This window comes from Ornithorhynchus anatinus, chromosome 2 (assembly GCF_004115215.2).
Source record: "Ornithorhynchus anatinus isolate Pmale09 chromosome 2, mOrnAna1.pri.v4, whole genome shotgun sequence".
In the NCBI taxonomy this organism is placed as follows: domain Eukaryota; kingdom Metazoa; phylum Chordata; class Mammalia; order Monotremata; family Ornithorhynchidae; genus Ornithorhynchus; species Ornithorhynchus anatinus.
Window position 1 is genome coordinate 20,574,003 of NC_041729.1, and position 17,888 is coordinate 20,591,890.

Genomic DNA, 17,888 nt, shown 5'->3' on the forward strand with positions numbered 1-17,888 from the left:
CAATTAATCGATACAAGCTAAAACTACTAATGGAAGTCCCTGGACTTACAACATAAGATGTAGTTTTTAGGATCTAATTATGTAGAGATGTAGCACATCGGAAAAATTCCCCTTCAGGACCGATGTTATAAATGGAGGATTGGTTACTAAACCAAGACCAGGAGCCCGATCTTACCAAAATTACCTAGAATTCTCTACTCGAGCTTTGGATGTGTAATATAGCTCCATAAATGCACTTACATTGAGTCACAGAGACTCCGTGATAGAGGAGCTGTGAACTTCTTCCTCTTCCTTGGTGTCCCTGCCAGGCAATCAGAATATCTTCTCTCAACTCCCACTCTCTGGTCTCTTCTGTGCTCTTTAGACTTTTGCCTTCCTTATCTCCCCTCTGGCCTCATTGCAGCTATAAAAATTGCCTCCCCATTTCCCATGGCTTCCATATGCCCCTCCTCACTGCCATATCCCTGGAGTTAGTGCAGTAAGGAAGGCCAGCGTTGTAAAGTGCAAAACCACATGTTGTACAGATGAAACAGGATGCACATCTAGAAACACCGTAAGGGCCCTCGGTAATAATCCGAAACATTTTAAAGCAATGGCTGCCTGAATTCCTTCCTTGTGCGTCAGTCTCCAGGTTCTCCCAGTTGCCCTTTTCCACCAGGAGCTTCCTGTGGATGAGAGACCAGGATCGAATTATTATCTTGCACCTTTCCCCAGTGGTTTGGCCAACATAAGCATTACAAAATGCAATACGTAATAACCAATTTACCTGACAACTCCTATTTTACCCTCACACCACAGCCTTCCCTCCAATTTTAAATTCTAAGAATAATAATAATAATTACGGCATTGGTTAAGCACTTCCTTTGTGACAGGCCCCGTACTAAGCGTTGGGGTGGGTACAAGCAAATCGTGTCGGGCAGGTAAACCCCAACACACCCAACCATAAATAATGTCTACTTCTAATGTGAATTAGCTCATAATCATTCATCACCCAGCGACAAATCAACACTTCAATTTGGCCCCATATGACCTTATGCAAAACAGTATTCTCTGTTACCTGGCAGACCCAAGCTGAAAAATACTTCAGGTCTTGATTACGGTTGGTCCACCTCACTCATGCTGTCCATCTTATTCCATCACTAAATGTTGTCGGTTCGACACTTACAACATCGCTAAAATCCACCCTTTCCTCTCCATCCAAACCGCTAACGTGTTACTCCAATCACTTATCCTATCCTGCCTTGACTACCGTATCGGCCTCCTTGCTGACCGTGTCTCCACGCTCCAGTCCATCCTTCGTTCTGCTGTCCGGATCATTTTTCTACAAAAACGTTCAGGCCATGTTTCCCCACTCCTCAAGAAATTCCAGTAGTTGTCCAACCACCTCTGCATCAAACAAAAACTCCTCATCACTGGCTTTAAAGCATTCAATCACCTTGCCCCCTCCTGCTTCACCTCGCTACTGTCCTACTACAACCCAGCTCGCAAGCTTCACCCCTCTAATGCCAACTTTCTCACTGTACCTCCATCTCGTTTATCTCACCCCTGACCTCTCACCCACCTCCTGCCTCTGCCCTGGAATGCCCTCCCTCCTCATATCTGACAATTAATCTCCCCACCTTTCAAACCTTATTGAAGGCACATTTCCTCCAATAAGGCTTTGAAGGTGGGGAGATTAGTTGAAGGCACATCTCCTCCACGAAACCTTCCCAGATTAAGCCCTCCTTTCCTCTTCTACCACTTCCTTCTGTGTTGTTCTAACTTGCTCCCTTTATTCATCCCCCCACAGACCGACAGTACTTATGCACATATGTGTAATTTGTTTAATGTCTGCCTCCCCCTCTAGACTGTGAGTTCGTTCTGGACAGGGAATGTGTCTGTTTATTGTTGCATTGTATTCACCCAAGCACTTAGTACAGTGCTCTGCACCCAATATAACTGACAAATTCCCCGCCATAATGACCTTACAGTCTTGGGGGAGAGACAGAAATTAATATAAATAAATATATTATACATATGTATGAAATGCCATGGGCCTCCCCCGATTAGACTGTAAGCCCGTCAAACGGCAGGGACTGTCTCTATCTGTTGCCGACTTGTTCATCCCAAGCGCTTAGTACAGTGCTCTGCACATAGTAAGCGCTCAATAAATACTATTGAATGAATGAATGAATGAATGGTGAAACAATAAATGCCTAAAAAGTTCAAAATGAAGAATCAGCTTCCAAGAGGTGATGCTGTCCAGAGAGTGGTTGACATAGGTGGGATTTTACAAGGTTCAGAATGGAATGAGGACTGGAATTACTGATCCTGCGAAATATTTCACCCTTTAAGAGTAAAACCAAGAAGCGTGGCCAGAAAATAAAAAAGGTCAACCACATTATTAAATGTTAGCACAGAACTGGGAAAGCTTTGAAATGTCACTCACAGCTAAAAACAGCAAACCATTTCCAACTAGCTTGGGCCTGCTGAATCAGTGATTCAAAAACACTCTATGGTTAAGAAGAGGCACACTCTTCCTAAGAGTCATCAAAGAACTAGGATCTGGTTTCACAATCCAGAGAATCCTAAACAAAACGCATTAAATTCTCTCACTCTTCCCGCTGACTCTAAAGATATGATGTAATTCCCCTATGACCACGGTCACGTTGAGGTGGAGGCAAAGCAGGAACATAGTCCAACGTAATTAGAATCCTTGCCGTTAAAACCTGCTTACCAAATTAGGTGTTTTTCAAAAATTGTTTTGGACTTAAAATGCTATCCTTTTATTTGATGTCACAGACAAGTATCTAAAAAATGAAATTTTGAACCACCTTCAAAGCCCTCCTAAAATCACATCTTTATCAAACAGGCATTTCTACCTGGGAAAGAGGACCACTCTGCAGTTTTGGGGGGAGGGAAAGAGAAAGTACGGGTGCAGCTTACAAATCAGTCAATGGTATTTACTGAACGCTTGCTGTGTACAGAGCACTGTACTAAGGGCTTGGGAGAGCTCAGTAGGACAAAGTCGGTAGACATATTAATAATAATATTTACGGTATTTCCCAAGCCCACAGTGAGCTTACGTTCTAGAGATGAGCAGAGTCAAATGCCAAAAGACAGCAAACTCCTTTTCTGGCTTTCAGTTGTCCTCTCCCGCAATCCCGGTCTTTTTTAACGAGCAAACAGCAAGATCTGGCCAGTATGGCTGCCGTCCACTTGTTCCAGCTGTCAGCAGCCCTGGTTTCTACCAACAGATCTCGGGCAGGGAGGTCAGCACTGAGTTAGAGAATTCAATGCCTTAAAAATCCCTGCATGGCTTTATCAGGGACATCCAATAACGATGTCGAAGCGAAATTTTTAGCAAGCTGAACGTTAGATGGTGTGAATATTGTTACCCTCATTAAATGGAATATCCCAAAACGAACATTTTGTAAGACCTCAGCACATTTCCAAAGCTTCTCATTCCTTGATTTGTGGTAACTGCATTTAAATAAATTCAGGGCTTTTTAAAATATACTTTAAATGGAAAATTCTACCTCTCCAAAACACTTTGTCATGATATTTCAAATCTAAAAGGGGATGCCAGGTTTTGTTATTGAATCATGAACATTCCTATTCTTAAAATGTGGGGACAGAGAACGGGTCCGCTAAGTCTTTTGCACTTTACTCTCCCAAGTGCTTAGTTCAGTGCTCTGCACATAGTAAACACTCAAATATCAATGACTGAGCAAACGAATCTGAGTCATTTACTATGAATTGCAAGATCCACCAGACCCCAGAATCCGCTCAGCTTCAATACCCTAAAATCTGGACTCCCTCCAAGATGGTAATAATAATAATAATAATAATAATGATGATGATGATGATGATATTTGTTAAGCACTTACTATGTGCCAAGCACTGTTCTAAGAACTGGGGTAGATACAAGCTAATCAGGTTGTCCCACATGGGGCTCACAGTCTTAATCCCCATTTTACAGATGAGGTAACTGAGGTACAGAGAAGTTAAGTGCCTTGCCCAAGGTCACACAGCAGACAAGGGGCAGAGCCGGGATTACAACCCACGTCCTCTGACTCCCAAGCCCATGCTCCTTTCACTAAGCCACGCTGCTTCTGATTAATTCTCAACACCTCAATGACATCTACCCAACGCCACCCATAGAACCTATATATTTAATTCCTTATTTCAGCACTTCTCCTTAACCCTTTTATGTCTATGTACACTTCATTTGTATATTTATTTTTATATTCAATTTATTCAGCTATTTCATCCTGATAGATTTGCATTATTTCCTGTTATAGGCCTGCTCCTCCTCCTGTCCCCATAATTTAAAAATAACTTTGGTCTGTCAACCCCATTAGATGGCAAGCTCCTGCAGGGCAATATCTGAATGCCTTGCTTTCGTTTCTGAGAAACGTTTCTAGTTGGAAAGAGCTCAGGTCTGAAAATCAGGAGACCTGGGTTCTAATCCCAGCTCCACCACCTGCCTGCCGTGTGACTTTGAGCAAGTCACTTATCTCCAGGCCTTCATTTCTACCTCTATACAACTCCCTCTTAGGCTATAAGCCTGCTTACAGACAGGGACTGTGTCCACTCTGACTTTGCTGCTTTCCCTACCTGCAATTTAGAACGCCCTCCCTCCTCAGATCCGACCGTTATTCTCCCCTCTTCAAAGCCTTATTGGAGGGACATCTCCTCCAAGAGGCCTTCCCAGACTAAGCCCCCCGCTTTCCTCTTCTCTCATTCCCTTCTGTGTTGCCTTGACTTGCTCCCTTTATTCTTCCCCCTCCCAGCCCACAGCACTTATGTACGCATCTGTAATTTATTCATTCATTCAATAGTATTTATTGAGCGCTTACTAAGTGCAGAGCATTGTACTAAGCGCTTGGAATGGTCAAATCGGTAACAGATAGAGACAGTCCCTGCCCTTTGACGGGCTTACGGTCTAATCGGGGCAGACGGACAGACAAGATGTCTGCCTCCCCCGCTCTAGACTGTGAGCTCGTTCTGGGAAGGGAATGTGTCTGTTTATTGTTGTATTGTACTCTCCTAAGCGCACAGTACAGTGTTCTGTACACAGTGAGCGCTCGATAAATATAACAATGTATCATAAATATAAAATGTATCTTGATATCTGTGTCCTCCACTAGATTGTGGGCAGGGATTGTGTCTACCGATTCTATTGTACTCTCCCAAGGCCTTAGTACAGTGCCTTGGGCTCAATACTATTGAATGATCATCTTATCTACCCCAGTGCTTAGCCCAATGCTTGGCAGACTGTAACATCTTAATAAATACCATCGTTATTAAAAAGACTTTTTTTTAAATTTCTGAAAGGACGTGTCTTTAAATGGATATCATTATCCACCTTTAACGCTTACTAATTACACTAAATTTCTAGAGACGCCCAAAACATCAATATTAGAATTTATAAAGTTATTCACCATAGTATTTTGGAAATAATAATATTTATTGGTGAACTCTAAGCAAAATTTTAAAAAAGACTTTCCCCCACTATTTTTCCATACTCCTTCACCGGCACAGCATAGTCTTTTATTAAAATTTAGACACTTTTAGAGGTACATTTACATCTTTGGATTTACTTTCTTTCATCCCGGAGCCCCTACCACTTCCAGAAGCAACTTGAAGCCCTGGAAGAAGCTCTCAACTAGAAAGAACGGAAACTTTAATTGTAGCCACCTGAAGTAAGACTGCTAAAAGAAGGAGTCCCTTTCTTGGGGCCTTAGTATTCCTTATAAATAGATCCAGTTCAATCAAACAATGGAATGTACTGAGCACCTAGGTGCAGAGGACTGTACTAAGCACTTGGGAGACTGCAACTGAACAGAGTTGGCCGATACATTCCTTGGCCGCAGCAAGTTTAGAGCCTAGAGGTCCGCTAGAGATCACCACCTAATCCTCAATCTCCATCTACCTCAATCTTTCACAGCCTCTGTCCCCAAAGATGGGCTGGTTTACCAATTTACATAATCTTTTGAAGTCTACATTTGAACCACTTTCTGGAACTTCGATTGAGGGTACCTCCGAGACTAGAATTCGCTTTCACACTACAAATGAAGGAAGAGATTTGGGGAGGAAGAGCCTCTTTTAAACAACCACGTAGAAGTGGGGGAGAGGGAATTCAAAGGAACATTGATAGCCCTAGATATTGAAACTGCAGATAAAATACATTTCAGATGTTTTTATTCAGGATAGATGTATTCTCTCCAGGGACGGTAGGTGCTATCGCTTGAAGCCACCTGCTTAAAACAATTAGGCATTACCATTAAAAGGCACTGAAATAAAGTGAGTCAAGTTATTTCTCGAGCTTCAGATGACCCACTTTCCCACCAGAAGGCAAAAAATGCCAAAATTTTCAATGAACTGAGAACTTTAATGGGAAAAGAGTGGCTTCAGCAGATTATGATTTCTTTTCAAATTTAAACTCCACGTGACTTACATATGGGGAAAACATATTTTGACTTAACTGCACAATATATGATGCAAGAGGAAGAATGCAGTATAGAAATTACAGTGGGAAAGGAAACCTGACTTTTACATTTAAATGCATAAATTAGGCCTGCTGATGAGCAGAGAGGGAATATCTAGGAGGAGAGGCAACAGTAATCACTAGAAGTAGGGTCAATCAAGGAAACCTCGCCTAGCTAACGCTTCTCTGATGGGTGATTTTTAAAAACTGGCAACAGAATGGGTGGTTTTATACTCAATTTAGGTCTTTTTTGAAGTGCTCTTTGTTTTCATTTTAACAAGGGAAAATTTTCCATTTTTCTTCCCTTTTGTAGACTCTGTGTATTGCTGCATTGTAGTCTCCCCAGCGCTTAGTACAGTGCTTTGCACACAGTAAGCGCTCAACAAATACAACTGAATGAATGAATCTGTTAACAGGGTTACAGAAGAAAATGAAAAAGGAAACAAAAAAGTACCATCTATAGAATCTGGTCCTCCAAAGTTCTCAAGAGGTGTTAGGAAATAATTTGTATGGCAATAGGGAAAAAAATGGCATTTAGAACTGGCAGCTCCCATTTTATTACTCTATGTGGAATGTCACCCCTCTCAGGGTCGCCCCGGGAGAGTTTCCAGTTCTTTACCAGTCTTGGCTATGGGAGGGGGAGTCTAGCAGAGGTATACCCATTCCATTCCTAGCTTGGGCAGTGGGTAGCGAGCGGAAGGCAATCAAAGCAAGTCAAAACTCCCCTGTGCTGGGCAGCAGTGGCATGAGAGAGAGGCGAGGGCGGAGACTCAAGTTTACTGCGTGGAAGGAGGCAGCTTCCGTATTTTTACCAAGAAAACTCTCTGGATCCACCACCAAAACGATTGCAGATGGAGGTGGGGCGTTTTGGGAGAGTTGTGTCCATGGTGTCGCTATAGGTCAGAGGCGACTCGACAGCGTAAGACAAGACAATTATGTAATGCCAAGTGTTTCCAACCAGAAGCACTGGCCTGACATGATCAAGAGATCATTTAGTCTGTCCTTTTCCTGCCTTTCCCCTGACCCTAGCCAATTTTAGTGTCTCCCTCCCCCTGTAGATTGCAAACTACTTGTGGGCAGGTATCATATCTATGAGCCACTCTCCAAAGTGCTTAGTACAGTCCTCTGCACACAGTAAGTGCTCAATAAATGCCATCGACTGTTGTACCTCCAGGCTCTGTTGTAATAATAATACTAATAATAATGGTATTTGTTAAGCGCTTATTACGTGCCAGGCACTGTTCTAAGCGCTGGAAGGGATACAAGGTCATCAGCCTGTACCACACGGGCCTCACATCTTAATCCCCATTTTACAGACTGACCTCCCCGAAGTCACACAGCTGACAAGTGGTGGAGCCACGATTAGAACCCATGACCTCTGACTCCTCAGCCCGTGCTCTTTCCACTGAGCCATGCTGCTTCCCTGTACATCAAGGCCTTCCCTCACATCAGACTAATTCGAACAACTCAATTTTCTTGCAGGCTCTCCCCTGCGGGGCGAGCAGGACTCTAGTAGGTCAGTCAGTGGTATTTATTGAGCGCCTACTGGATGCAGAGCACTGTACTAAGCGCTTGGGAGAGTACAAAATACATAACACTATAACTCCCAGTCCTGAGCTGTTTCCAGGAGGCCACACAGCTTCTCTGATGTATCTCTTTTACCTTGTATCTACACCAGTGCTTTACAAAGCAGTTGGCAGATAGTAAGTGCTTAGTTCTGTTCTGTCCTGCTTTGCTCTGCCGTCTGTCTCCCCCGTTTAGACTGTGAGCCCGTCACTGGGCAGGGATGGTCTCTATCTGTTGCCGAATTGTATACTCCAAGCGTGGCTCGGTGGAAAGAGCACGGGCTTTGGAGTCAGAGGTCATGGGTTCGAATCCCCACTCTGCCACTTGTCAGCTGTGTGACTGTGGGCAAGTCACTTCACTTCTCCGGGCCTCAGTTCCCTCATCTGTAAAATGGGGATTAAGACTGTGAGCCCCACGTGGGACAACCTGATTCCCCTGTGTCTACCCCAGTGCTTAGAACAGTGCTCTGCACATCGTAAGCGCTCAATAAATACTGTTGAACGAACAGACACATTCCCTTAGAGAAGCAGCGTCGCTTAGTGGAAAGAGCCCGGGCTTGGGAGTCAGAGGTCGTGGGTTCTAATCCCGACCCCGCCACTTGTCTGCTGTGTGACCTTGGGCAAGTCACTTCACTTCTCTGTGCCTCAGTTACCTCATGTATAGAAATGGGGATTAAAAAATGTGAGCCCCATGTGGGACATTCTGATTACCCTCTATCTACCCCAGCACTTAGAACAGTACTCTGCACATAGTAAGCACTTAACAAATACCATAATTATTATTATTCCCTGTCCACAAGGAGCTTAGAGTCTAAGGGGGGCAGGGGGGCAGCCCCCCGACCAAGTCGCCCATTCCCTGCTGCCCGGAATCCCGCTCTCCTGGAATAAAGTGGCCTCGTGTCTGGGCTAGCCGGAGTACCGCTGGAAGGGGTGAGAGACGGGTGGCAGAGAATTGGAGGAATTGGAGAGGTTTAAGAATGGACCTTCCACCTTTTAACCCCTCATCAGAGACCCCGCTAGGATACTCCACCCTTTCTGGCAGGGCAACCATCAACCCTTTATTCTTAAAAACCTCAACAGAGAGTATACCTTCCTATACAGGACAACTATCTTATCTTTCCTCAGCTTTCTCTTCTCTAGTTTAAATACTCCAACTCTTTTAACACCCACTCTAAGCAAGCAGGGGAAGAGGTGGAGAAAGGTGCCACCTTTTTAAGAATCTACTGATGTTTTGAAGATAATGCCTCAAGACCGCAGATGGTCCTTGAATATTTTCATTTTTTGAAAACTGCCCCCCCTCAAAAAAAAAATCAGTAAGCGGCATCGTACATGGAGGCAAAAGATAAGTTTCCTAGACCGTCCCAAGACACGGTCACCTCTGCCTTACCGGATAACCGAGTCCGCATAAGTAACAGACTCTAAAATAGAACGTTATCTTTGTGGGTCTAAAACTTAACCTCAATGTTGTATTCATGGTTATCTGCCAGTAATAAATGCACACATTAAATCATAAGATTATCTGCTCTTCATCCTTAATTCTTCTATTGCTACATGCGAGGCTCAGACCTGGTAATTCGGCCAAGTGCAATTCTGAGGTGAAACTCAAGGGATCCAACTGGTCCACAGGAGCAATAAACCATAAATTCCTTCCTACCACAGAGTAGCCTTCTGCGCCAGTTATTCTGCAAACCTGCTGAGTGGAGATAAGGGTAGGTCAGGAAATTAGGATTACCTCATAGTAAACTTTCAGAAGAGCAAATACCCAGCCACCTTAAATTCTAGTTTTGCTTTTTTTTTTTTTTTTTGACACGTGCCATAAAACTGAGGAACTGCCCATTTAATTAGCATTTTTAGGGTTAGCAAGTATTATGGAAATCTGGTTACAAAGTCCCCCTGCATTCCAACTGCTGTGCACCAGAACAACTCAGGAGCCAAACATATTTCTGCGCTCTGCCCGCAGAGCTCTGGCTCTGGACGTTGGCAGAGTCCCCAGACCATCGTCAAACAAGAAGCCCTGCCCTCCTCCCGCCTCGATATGGAAATGGAGCTGGAATCTGTGTATAACTGGATGAAAAGGGAACGGGGATCTAGGAACAAGAGCTGAATCTCTGAAACCAGGTGACAGAGCTCGGAGAGAACATGTTTCAATCTCTCAAATTGCCAAAGTTCTGCTCAACCGACATTTCTAGGTTCTGGTTCTTCCTGCTCTCGGTTGAATATATCATCTAGGTTTGAAACTGGCTGGCTGGCTTGCAGAGCGCTTCGTTCTGCCAAAACATAAGGCATGGCAAGGAGAAGTACTCCCTACATGGAAGATTTCTTCAGCTCTTATGGCTAATCTCTTATTTACTTTTGTTATGGAAAGCTATCAATCGATTAAACCAACATCTTAAAACTGACCCACCCCCACCATTTTGCCTTCAAAAGTGACTCATTGGAACCAGATGAGGGCAAATAAAATGGTTTGCAGCACTGAGGAGGACAACTACCTAAATCTTCTGTCACACAGTGCCTACCAGAAACACTGAGGCCAGGGACAAAAGGCACGTATGGAGACTCAACTCCTCCAGGAGGCCTTCTCAGACTGAGCCACCCTTTTCCTCTGCTCTTCCTATCACCCCGACTCTCTCCCTCTGCTCTACTCCCTTTCCCACCCCACAGCACTTGTGTCTATGTGTACATATTTATAATTCTATTTTTTATATTGATCCTATTGATGCCCATCTACTTGTTTTGTTTTGATGTCTGTCTCCCCCGCTTCTAGACTGAGCCCGTTGCTGGGTACGGATCGCCTCTATCTGCGGCCGAATTGTACTTTCCAAGCGCTTAGTACAGTGCTCGGCACAGAGTAAGCGCTCAATAAATACAACTGAAATAAATGAAAGAATGAATGAGGCCACCAGATTACTGCAGCATACATGACTATCCGATGTGACCGCTCAGCATGATTTGCAGCTGAAAATTTACCAAAAGCTTTGTTTTCCTACCTAAAAAAATCTTCTATAACTAGGACAGTCGCAGGGTGGGATAAAATTTCCAGATGTGCCATAAATACACCCAGATATCCAGAGATAATTATGAAATGATAGTCAATTCTACCGTTCTATTCACAAAGCTGGACTGGCCCCAGGGAGCCCAAGTTAAGTCATATCGACCAAGCCTGGCTCCAGATTCTAAGAAGTTGCTAAGCAGGGAGCTACTGAGAACCAGTGAGATAGAAGAGTACTATGAGGAGCTTTGGCTGGCTACGTTGAGGAGCTTTCGCTCCGCCAAACCCGCCTCCAACATTCCTGCTGGGATTTTCCTGGGAAAAAAAAAATTCAAAGCCAGTCTTGTTCCGGATAGATTTTTGCCCAACAATCCAACGCTCAAGACGATCGAACTACTGCTTCACCCAAAACGCAAGTCCAATTTGGGACACGTATTTAGTCCAAATCTGCCATCCAACTGGAGAACACCGAGATGATGACAGCCACCATTGCTTTAAATAGCATCTTTCTTCTCAAAGACGTAAATCTGCTTTAACTACATCATCACATTTAACTTTCCAGCAGTAATGCCAAGTGGGGAACAGACGATTGTTCATTTTACAAAGGGAAAAGGAGAGGCTAAATGGGTAAGAGATTTGTAAAGGTTACATTTTCAGGGAACTAATATTTCTAGCTCCCAGAAATCATGACTTCAAACTACCATGTATACAAAGGAATATTAATCCAGCTCTTCCATGATGATATTGAATGGGAAAGGGAGTTACTGATTTGGGCTTAAAAGACCACCTTCCCCAACTCAAATCTCAGTTTTCTGAAAAGAATGGCTCTAACCAGAGAGCGGGCGGGTATCCCTCTTGACAGGTCAATATGAACCCAAAACTCATTTCAAAAACTTCCACTGGGATACGTGAGGATTCACAGCAATAGAACTTGTGCGATCAACTCCGAAACGAATGACAGCTCTCCTACACACATCTGTCCCGGTTACCCCTTTTGTCCTTAAGTATTAAAATGTTTAGCATCCTCTACATTTTTTGAGCCCATGAATAAAACAAGAAAAAAATCAATTAAAATATACGGTTCCTCCATTTCCTCTGTGACCTTGGCAAGTCACTTAACTCCCATATGCATCAATTTTCATGTCCATAAAAGAGGGAAATAGCATCTGCCCCACCTGCTTCACAGATGCGCTGAGGAAAAATGTATTAAGAGATGGGAAACAACTTGAGCCCTCCAAAAGCCAGAGACTGCCACGCACCACCATATACCATTTTAAGGGTTTTATTTATTCCTTAATTTACCTCAATGAAATATTTTTCAGCACACTCTCTCTTTTTGCCAACAACTAACTGCCTCTTTTCAATGGGTTTTTATAAATAGGTGCTGGTGTCCATTTTAGGAAACCTGACAATTTCTAAACCAAGAATTTTTGTTCACACACAAAATCTGCCATCTTGGGTTCACTGAAAGAAAGTTTCAAACACATTCTCTGCTCCAGGTATCCACAGCTGAGAAAGCCTGCAATCAAAGACCTTAAGCATGAATGACTTGGCTATGTGCTCTTTAGGGGTGCACAGGAGACTTTTAAAAAATCTGAATGGAAAGCAAAATGCCTCCACATATTTTTCTCCCATTCCGAACGACAAAAGAGAGGAAGTTGACATTGAATTCTCTTTGCATTTGGAGAATTTTTTAAAATACTCTGAATAGTACCCATATATGAAAGTCAAAAATGCCCTAGCAACCCATTTGTTTGCAAAATTATAATCTCTTTTCCACATATATGTAGATAGCAGCCTTGCAAATATACACAAAACATTTACTAACCCACAAAAAAAAATGCTTAGCAGCTCCTCTTCCCAGCCCCCAACACTCCCCCTTTGTAGTCCATACCACAAAGAATAAAGTTAATTCATCATTCTTTACAACTGCCAACCGTAAATTTGTACTAGCCATAGGCAAATGACTAGCTGGAATGCTGGACAATAAATCACATTGTAATGGATAAGATCAGCACTGGTTTTTACACACTAGGCCAAAACGACCAACTTCTCTCCCCTTCAAATGGATAAATCCATAATCTAAAAGATTCTACTCTCCTAATCAAGTGCCATATACACAACCAAGGTTAAAAGTATCCAAGCCCCCTAAGATCCTCTTCTTGTTCTACTGATTGATATTCAAAAGGCCTTTGCCAAATGTTTTTTAAAAAAGCTACAACGAGTAAATTTTCTTTTTGGCCTACTGATTATTTGAATGTAAATAAACCCAAACGTTTTCTGCAAAACCAAAATTCTGCCCCTCAGTAACTGCTTGTCAATTTTCAAACCACCTTTCTGGGGGAGGGTGGGGAAGGGGGGGAGAAAGCAAGATTTTATTACTGGAAAACTATAGCTTTGCCAAGGTAGAATGACGATAACTTCGGGGAGAAACGCACCTGAATATTGTCACTATCCCCAACATTCTCTTTCATTTCTGAGATAGCAATTAGGTCTTCCTCGACTTTCAGAAAGGTATAGACTAACGGGCTTAAAAGTCATTTCTAAATCCTCGCCAAGTGGACTCGGCCCACAAAACACAAAGGATTCCTTACATTCTTTTTTACAGCTAGCAGAGGAGACATCCCCTTTCTGCCTTACCAAGAGAGCTTGTGACAATAAAAATTTCACCACATCCAGTCCGTGCTACCTACATATCAAAATGTCACCCCAGGAAGAAGGGAGGAAGGGAGAGGAAAGAGGCAGGACCAGTTAGCAGATCGAGTGGATGTCAACGATGGACAGCATCCACCCCCTCTATTTGGTCAAAAATGAAGGGTGCTTTTCCAAATAATGCTGCTTTGGTTACACAAAAAGTTCATATATTTGCAAAATCGCCTCTGGTTTTCTCTTGCCAAAACTGAACAGTGTGGTTGCCAGGGCTGCAGGGACGGCTGCGCCTCAATCGGTGGTATTTATTGAGCGCTGACTGGGCGCGGAGCACTGTACTAAGCGCTTAGGGGAGTAAAACACAACAAGAGTGGGTCGATACGATCCCTGCCCTCGACGAGCTTAGAGTCTGTCATGGATCTTGGGTTCTGGACGACCTCCCCCTCTTCTCGGTCAGAGGTTCCCCCAAGTCCTAAATAATAACCCTGGGATCTCCTAAGCGTCTACTATGCGCTAAGGACTGTTCTAAGCGCTGGGCACTCTACGTTGCAGGGAGATGTGGCTGGGGCTGAACTGTCCATTCATTCATCCACGCAGTCGTATTTACAATAATAACGCTATTCGGTAAGCCCTTCCTCTACGCCACGCACTGTACTAAGCGCTGGGGTGGCTACTTGAGAAACGGGGGGGAGGGAAGGCCGTCACGGCCCATCCAGGTCATGATGATGGTTTAAAAATAAAAATAATAAACCCTCAAATCATCCTTCCATGCAGTCTAATTAAAATAACGGGTGATTGACGTGTAGGGAAGCGAGGCCATGTCGGTGGGGTGGAGGCCCTGTGCGCAAAGCACTGTACTGAGCGCTCGGGGGGGGGGGGGGTGATAAAAAAAAGCAGACAGGCACATTCCCTGCTGGCAACGAGCCCCACGATCCGGTTTTGCAGGCTCCAAGAAATCTCTCTGACAAAGACACCCCCCCCCCCCCATGTCAACAGAAGGCACAAAAAGGAGGGGAGAGGAAGGTTGCGATGGGCTGCACAATACTGGACAGAGGAGATCGGCGACATTTGCATCCCGACCCAACCCCAACCGGTAAGTGGGGGGGGGGGGGGGGGGGGAACGAAAAAAAAGAACACAAAAAAAAACCCGAAAAAAAAAAAAGCCCAACTGCAGACTTAAAGAAAACACCCTGGACGGGACCTGCCTGGGCATATGGAGCCGACGAGAGAAAGGAGGGGGGAGGGAAGGCCGTCACGGCCCATCCAGGTAGTGATAATGGTTGGAAAATAATAATAATAAATCCTCAGATCATCCCTCTGATCCAATTTAATGAAAATAACGGACGGTTAATAGTGGAAGGAAGAGGGGCCAGATCCGAGTCGGGGGGAGGGGGTGGAGGCCCCGGGTAGGGGTGGAGGGGGGTTATTCATTCACGTATCGATCGAAGGGTGTTCGGGGAGCGGCCCCGGTGGGCAGAGCCCTGTGCTAAGCGCTTGCAACGGGCGATTGGGCCCCGAGGGAAGCAGCCCCGGGCCGAGCGGGAGGGGGAGGGGGAGGGGGAGGGGGTCTGGAGGCCGGGGAGAGGCCGGGGAGAGGCGGGATCTGACCTCCAGGTCGGTGTCGGCGGGCTCCGGGCCCCCGAGGATCTCGCTGGGCAGCTCGGCCAGGTCGGTCACCCGGATGAGCCCGTCGTGCAGGAAGATGGTCTCCTCCTTCACCGACAGCCACTGCGCAGAGTCCGCCGCCGCCGCCGCCGCCGCCGCCGCCGCCGCCGCCGCAGACCCCATGGCCCGGCCCGGAGCCTCAGGACCGGCCAGGAGCGGCCAGGAGCGGCCAGGAGCGGCCGGCGCTAACGGCCCATGGCAGCCCGGAGCCCCGCTCCTGCTGCTGCTGCTGCTGCTCCTCCTCCTCCTCCTCCTCCCGCCGCGGCGGCGGCGCGCCGAGCTCGCTCCCTTCGGCCCGGCCGGCCGCTCGCCCTAGCCAGCCCGGGCCCCGGCCGCCAGCCCGCCCCGCGGAGCCGCAGCCGGAGCCGCCGCCGCCTCCGCCTCTCGGCCGCCAACTGTCAGTGAGGCGCCATGTTGGAGGCGGGGCTCCCGGCATGCAGCGCGAAAGAGGACAATACAGGCCCCGCCCCCCTCTAGGCTCCGCCCCCGCCCCGGCTCCAAGCCCCGCCCCTCCTCCTCTGGGCCCCGCCCCGGCTCCAAGCCCCGCCCCTGCTCCGGGCCCGCCCCCGCTCTAGGCTCCGCCCCCTGCCCCGCCCCCGTTGCTCCGGCCCCGCCCCTGCTCCGCGAGGCCCCGCCCCTCCGGCTCCGGTCCCGCCCCCCGGCTCCAAGCCCCGCCCCGGCTCCGGCCCCGCCCCTCCTGCTCTAGGCCCCGCCCCCCCCCCCGCTCTAGGCTCCTCCCCTACTCCAAACCCGCCCCTCCTGCTCCCGCCCCGCCCCCCTGCTCCGGCCCCGCCCCTCCTGCTCCAGGCCCCTCCCCCTGCTCCAGGCCCCTCCCCCTGCTCCGGCCCCGCCCCCTGCTCCAGGCCCCGCCCCCTGTTCAACCCCCCCTCTCCTACTCTAGGCCCCGCCCCTCCCGCTCCGGCCCCGCCCCCTCCTCCGGCCCCGCCCCTCCTGCTCCAGGCCCCTCCCCCTGCTCCGGCCCCGCCCCAGCTCCAGGCCCCGCCCCCTATTCCGGCCCCGCCCCTCCCGCTCCGGCCCCGCCCCCTGCTCGGTCCCGCCCCCAGCTCCCGTCCCCGCCCCCGCTCCAGCCCCGCCTCCTGCCCCAGCCCCGCCCCCAACTCCAGACCCGCCCCTCCTGCTCTAGGCCCCGCCCCCTTCCTCCGGCCCCGCCCCCTGCTCGGTCCCGCCCTCCGATCTGGCCCCGCCCCCTGGTTCGGGTCCCGCCCCCTCCTTCGGGCCCCTCCCCTTAGGCCTCTTAACTCCCTTAATGATAATAACAATAATAATAATGATGATGGAATTTGTTAAGCACTTACTATGTGCCAAGCACTGTTCTAAGTACTAAGGTAATAATAATGTTGGTATTTGTTAAGCGCTTACTCTGTGCAGAGCACTGTTCCAAGCGCTGGGGGAGATACAAGGTAATCAGGTTGTCCCCACGTGAGGCTCCCAGTCTTCATCCCCATTTTGCAGATGAGGCAGCTGAGGCACAGAGGAAGTGAAGTGACTTGCCCAAGGTCACACATTTGACCAGCGGCGGAGCCTGGATTAGAACCCACGACCTCTGACTCCGAAGTCCGGGCTCTTCCCATTGAGCCGCATTCCTTCCCCATCCTCTTCTCTTCTCAGTGGTGTTCGTTAAACGCTCGCTCTGTGCCGAGCACTGAGCGCTGGGGTAGATGCAAGGTCATCAGCTGGTCCCACTTGGGGCTCACTGTCTTAATCCCCATTTTATTCATTCATCCAATCGTATTTATTGAGCGCTTACTCTGTGCAGAGCACTGGACTAAGCACTTGGAAAGTACAATTCAGCAATAAAGAGAGGCGCTCCCTGCCCACACCACGTTTACAGTCTAGAAGGAAGGAGACGGACATCAAAACGAATAAACAGGCAAAAACAAGTAAACGGGCAGAAACAAACAGGCGGAAAAAAGTAAACAGGCAAAATGAGGCCCAGAGAAGTTGAGTGACCCGTCCCAAGTCACACAGCTGACAAACCGAGTGGGGATTAGAACCCACGACCTCCGACTCCCAAGCCTGCGCTCTTTCCGCTTTTCTCTTTTCGGTGGTCTTTGTTAAGCATTTACTATGTGCCAGGCACTGTACTAAGCACCGGGGCGGATACAAGCTAATCAGGCTGGATAAGCTGAGAAACAGCATGGGGCAGTGGATAGAGCACGGGCCTGGAGGTCAGAAGGTCATGGGTTCTAATCCTGACTCTGCCGCTTGTCTGCTGGGTGGCCTTGAGCAAGTCGCTTCACTTCTCTGCGCCTCGTCTATAAGATGGGGAATAGAGACTGGGAACCCCACACGGGGCAAGGACTGCATCCAACCCGATTTGCTTGTAACCACCTCAGTGATTACGACTACCGTCGTTATTAGATAGTCCATGTCCCACTTGGGGCTTGCAGTCTTCATTCCCATTTTACAGTTGAGGGAGCTGAGGCCCAGAGGAGAGAAGTGACTTGCCCGAGGTCACAAAGTACACAGGTGGTGGAGGTGGGATTCGAACTCAGGTCCTTCTGACTCCCAGGCCTGTGCTCTTTCC

General features: G+C 47.4%; 1 protein-coding gene across 5 annotated transcripts in view; it reads right to left on the bottom strand.

The window, feature by feature from the left end:
* HECTD4 (HECT domain E3 ubiquitin protein ligase 4) overlaps window positions 1-15,478 on the bottom strand; it is a 200,482-nt gene extending 185,004 nt beyond the window's left edge. For all 5 annotated transcript variants that reach the window (XM_029055452.1, XM_029055434.1, XM_029055443.1 and 2 more), the window contains exon 1: window positions 15,284-15,478. In XM_029055452.1, the coding sequence (XP_028911285.1) occupies window positions 15,284-15,463 (180 nt within the window). In that variant the 5' untranslated portion in view covers window positions 15,464-15,478. The remainder of the gene's footprint in view (window positions 1-15,283) is intronic.
* Between the last annotated feature and the right edge of the window lie 2,410 nt (window positions 15,479-17,888).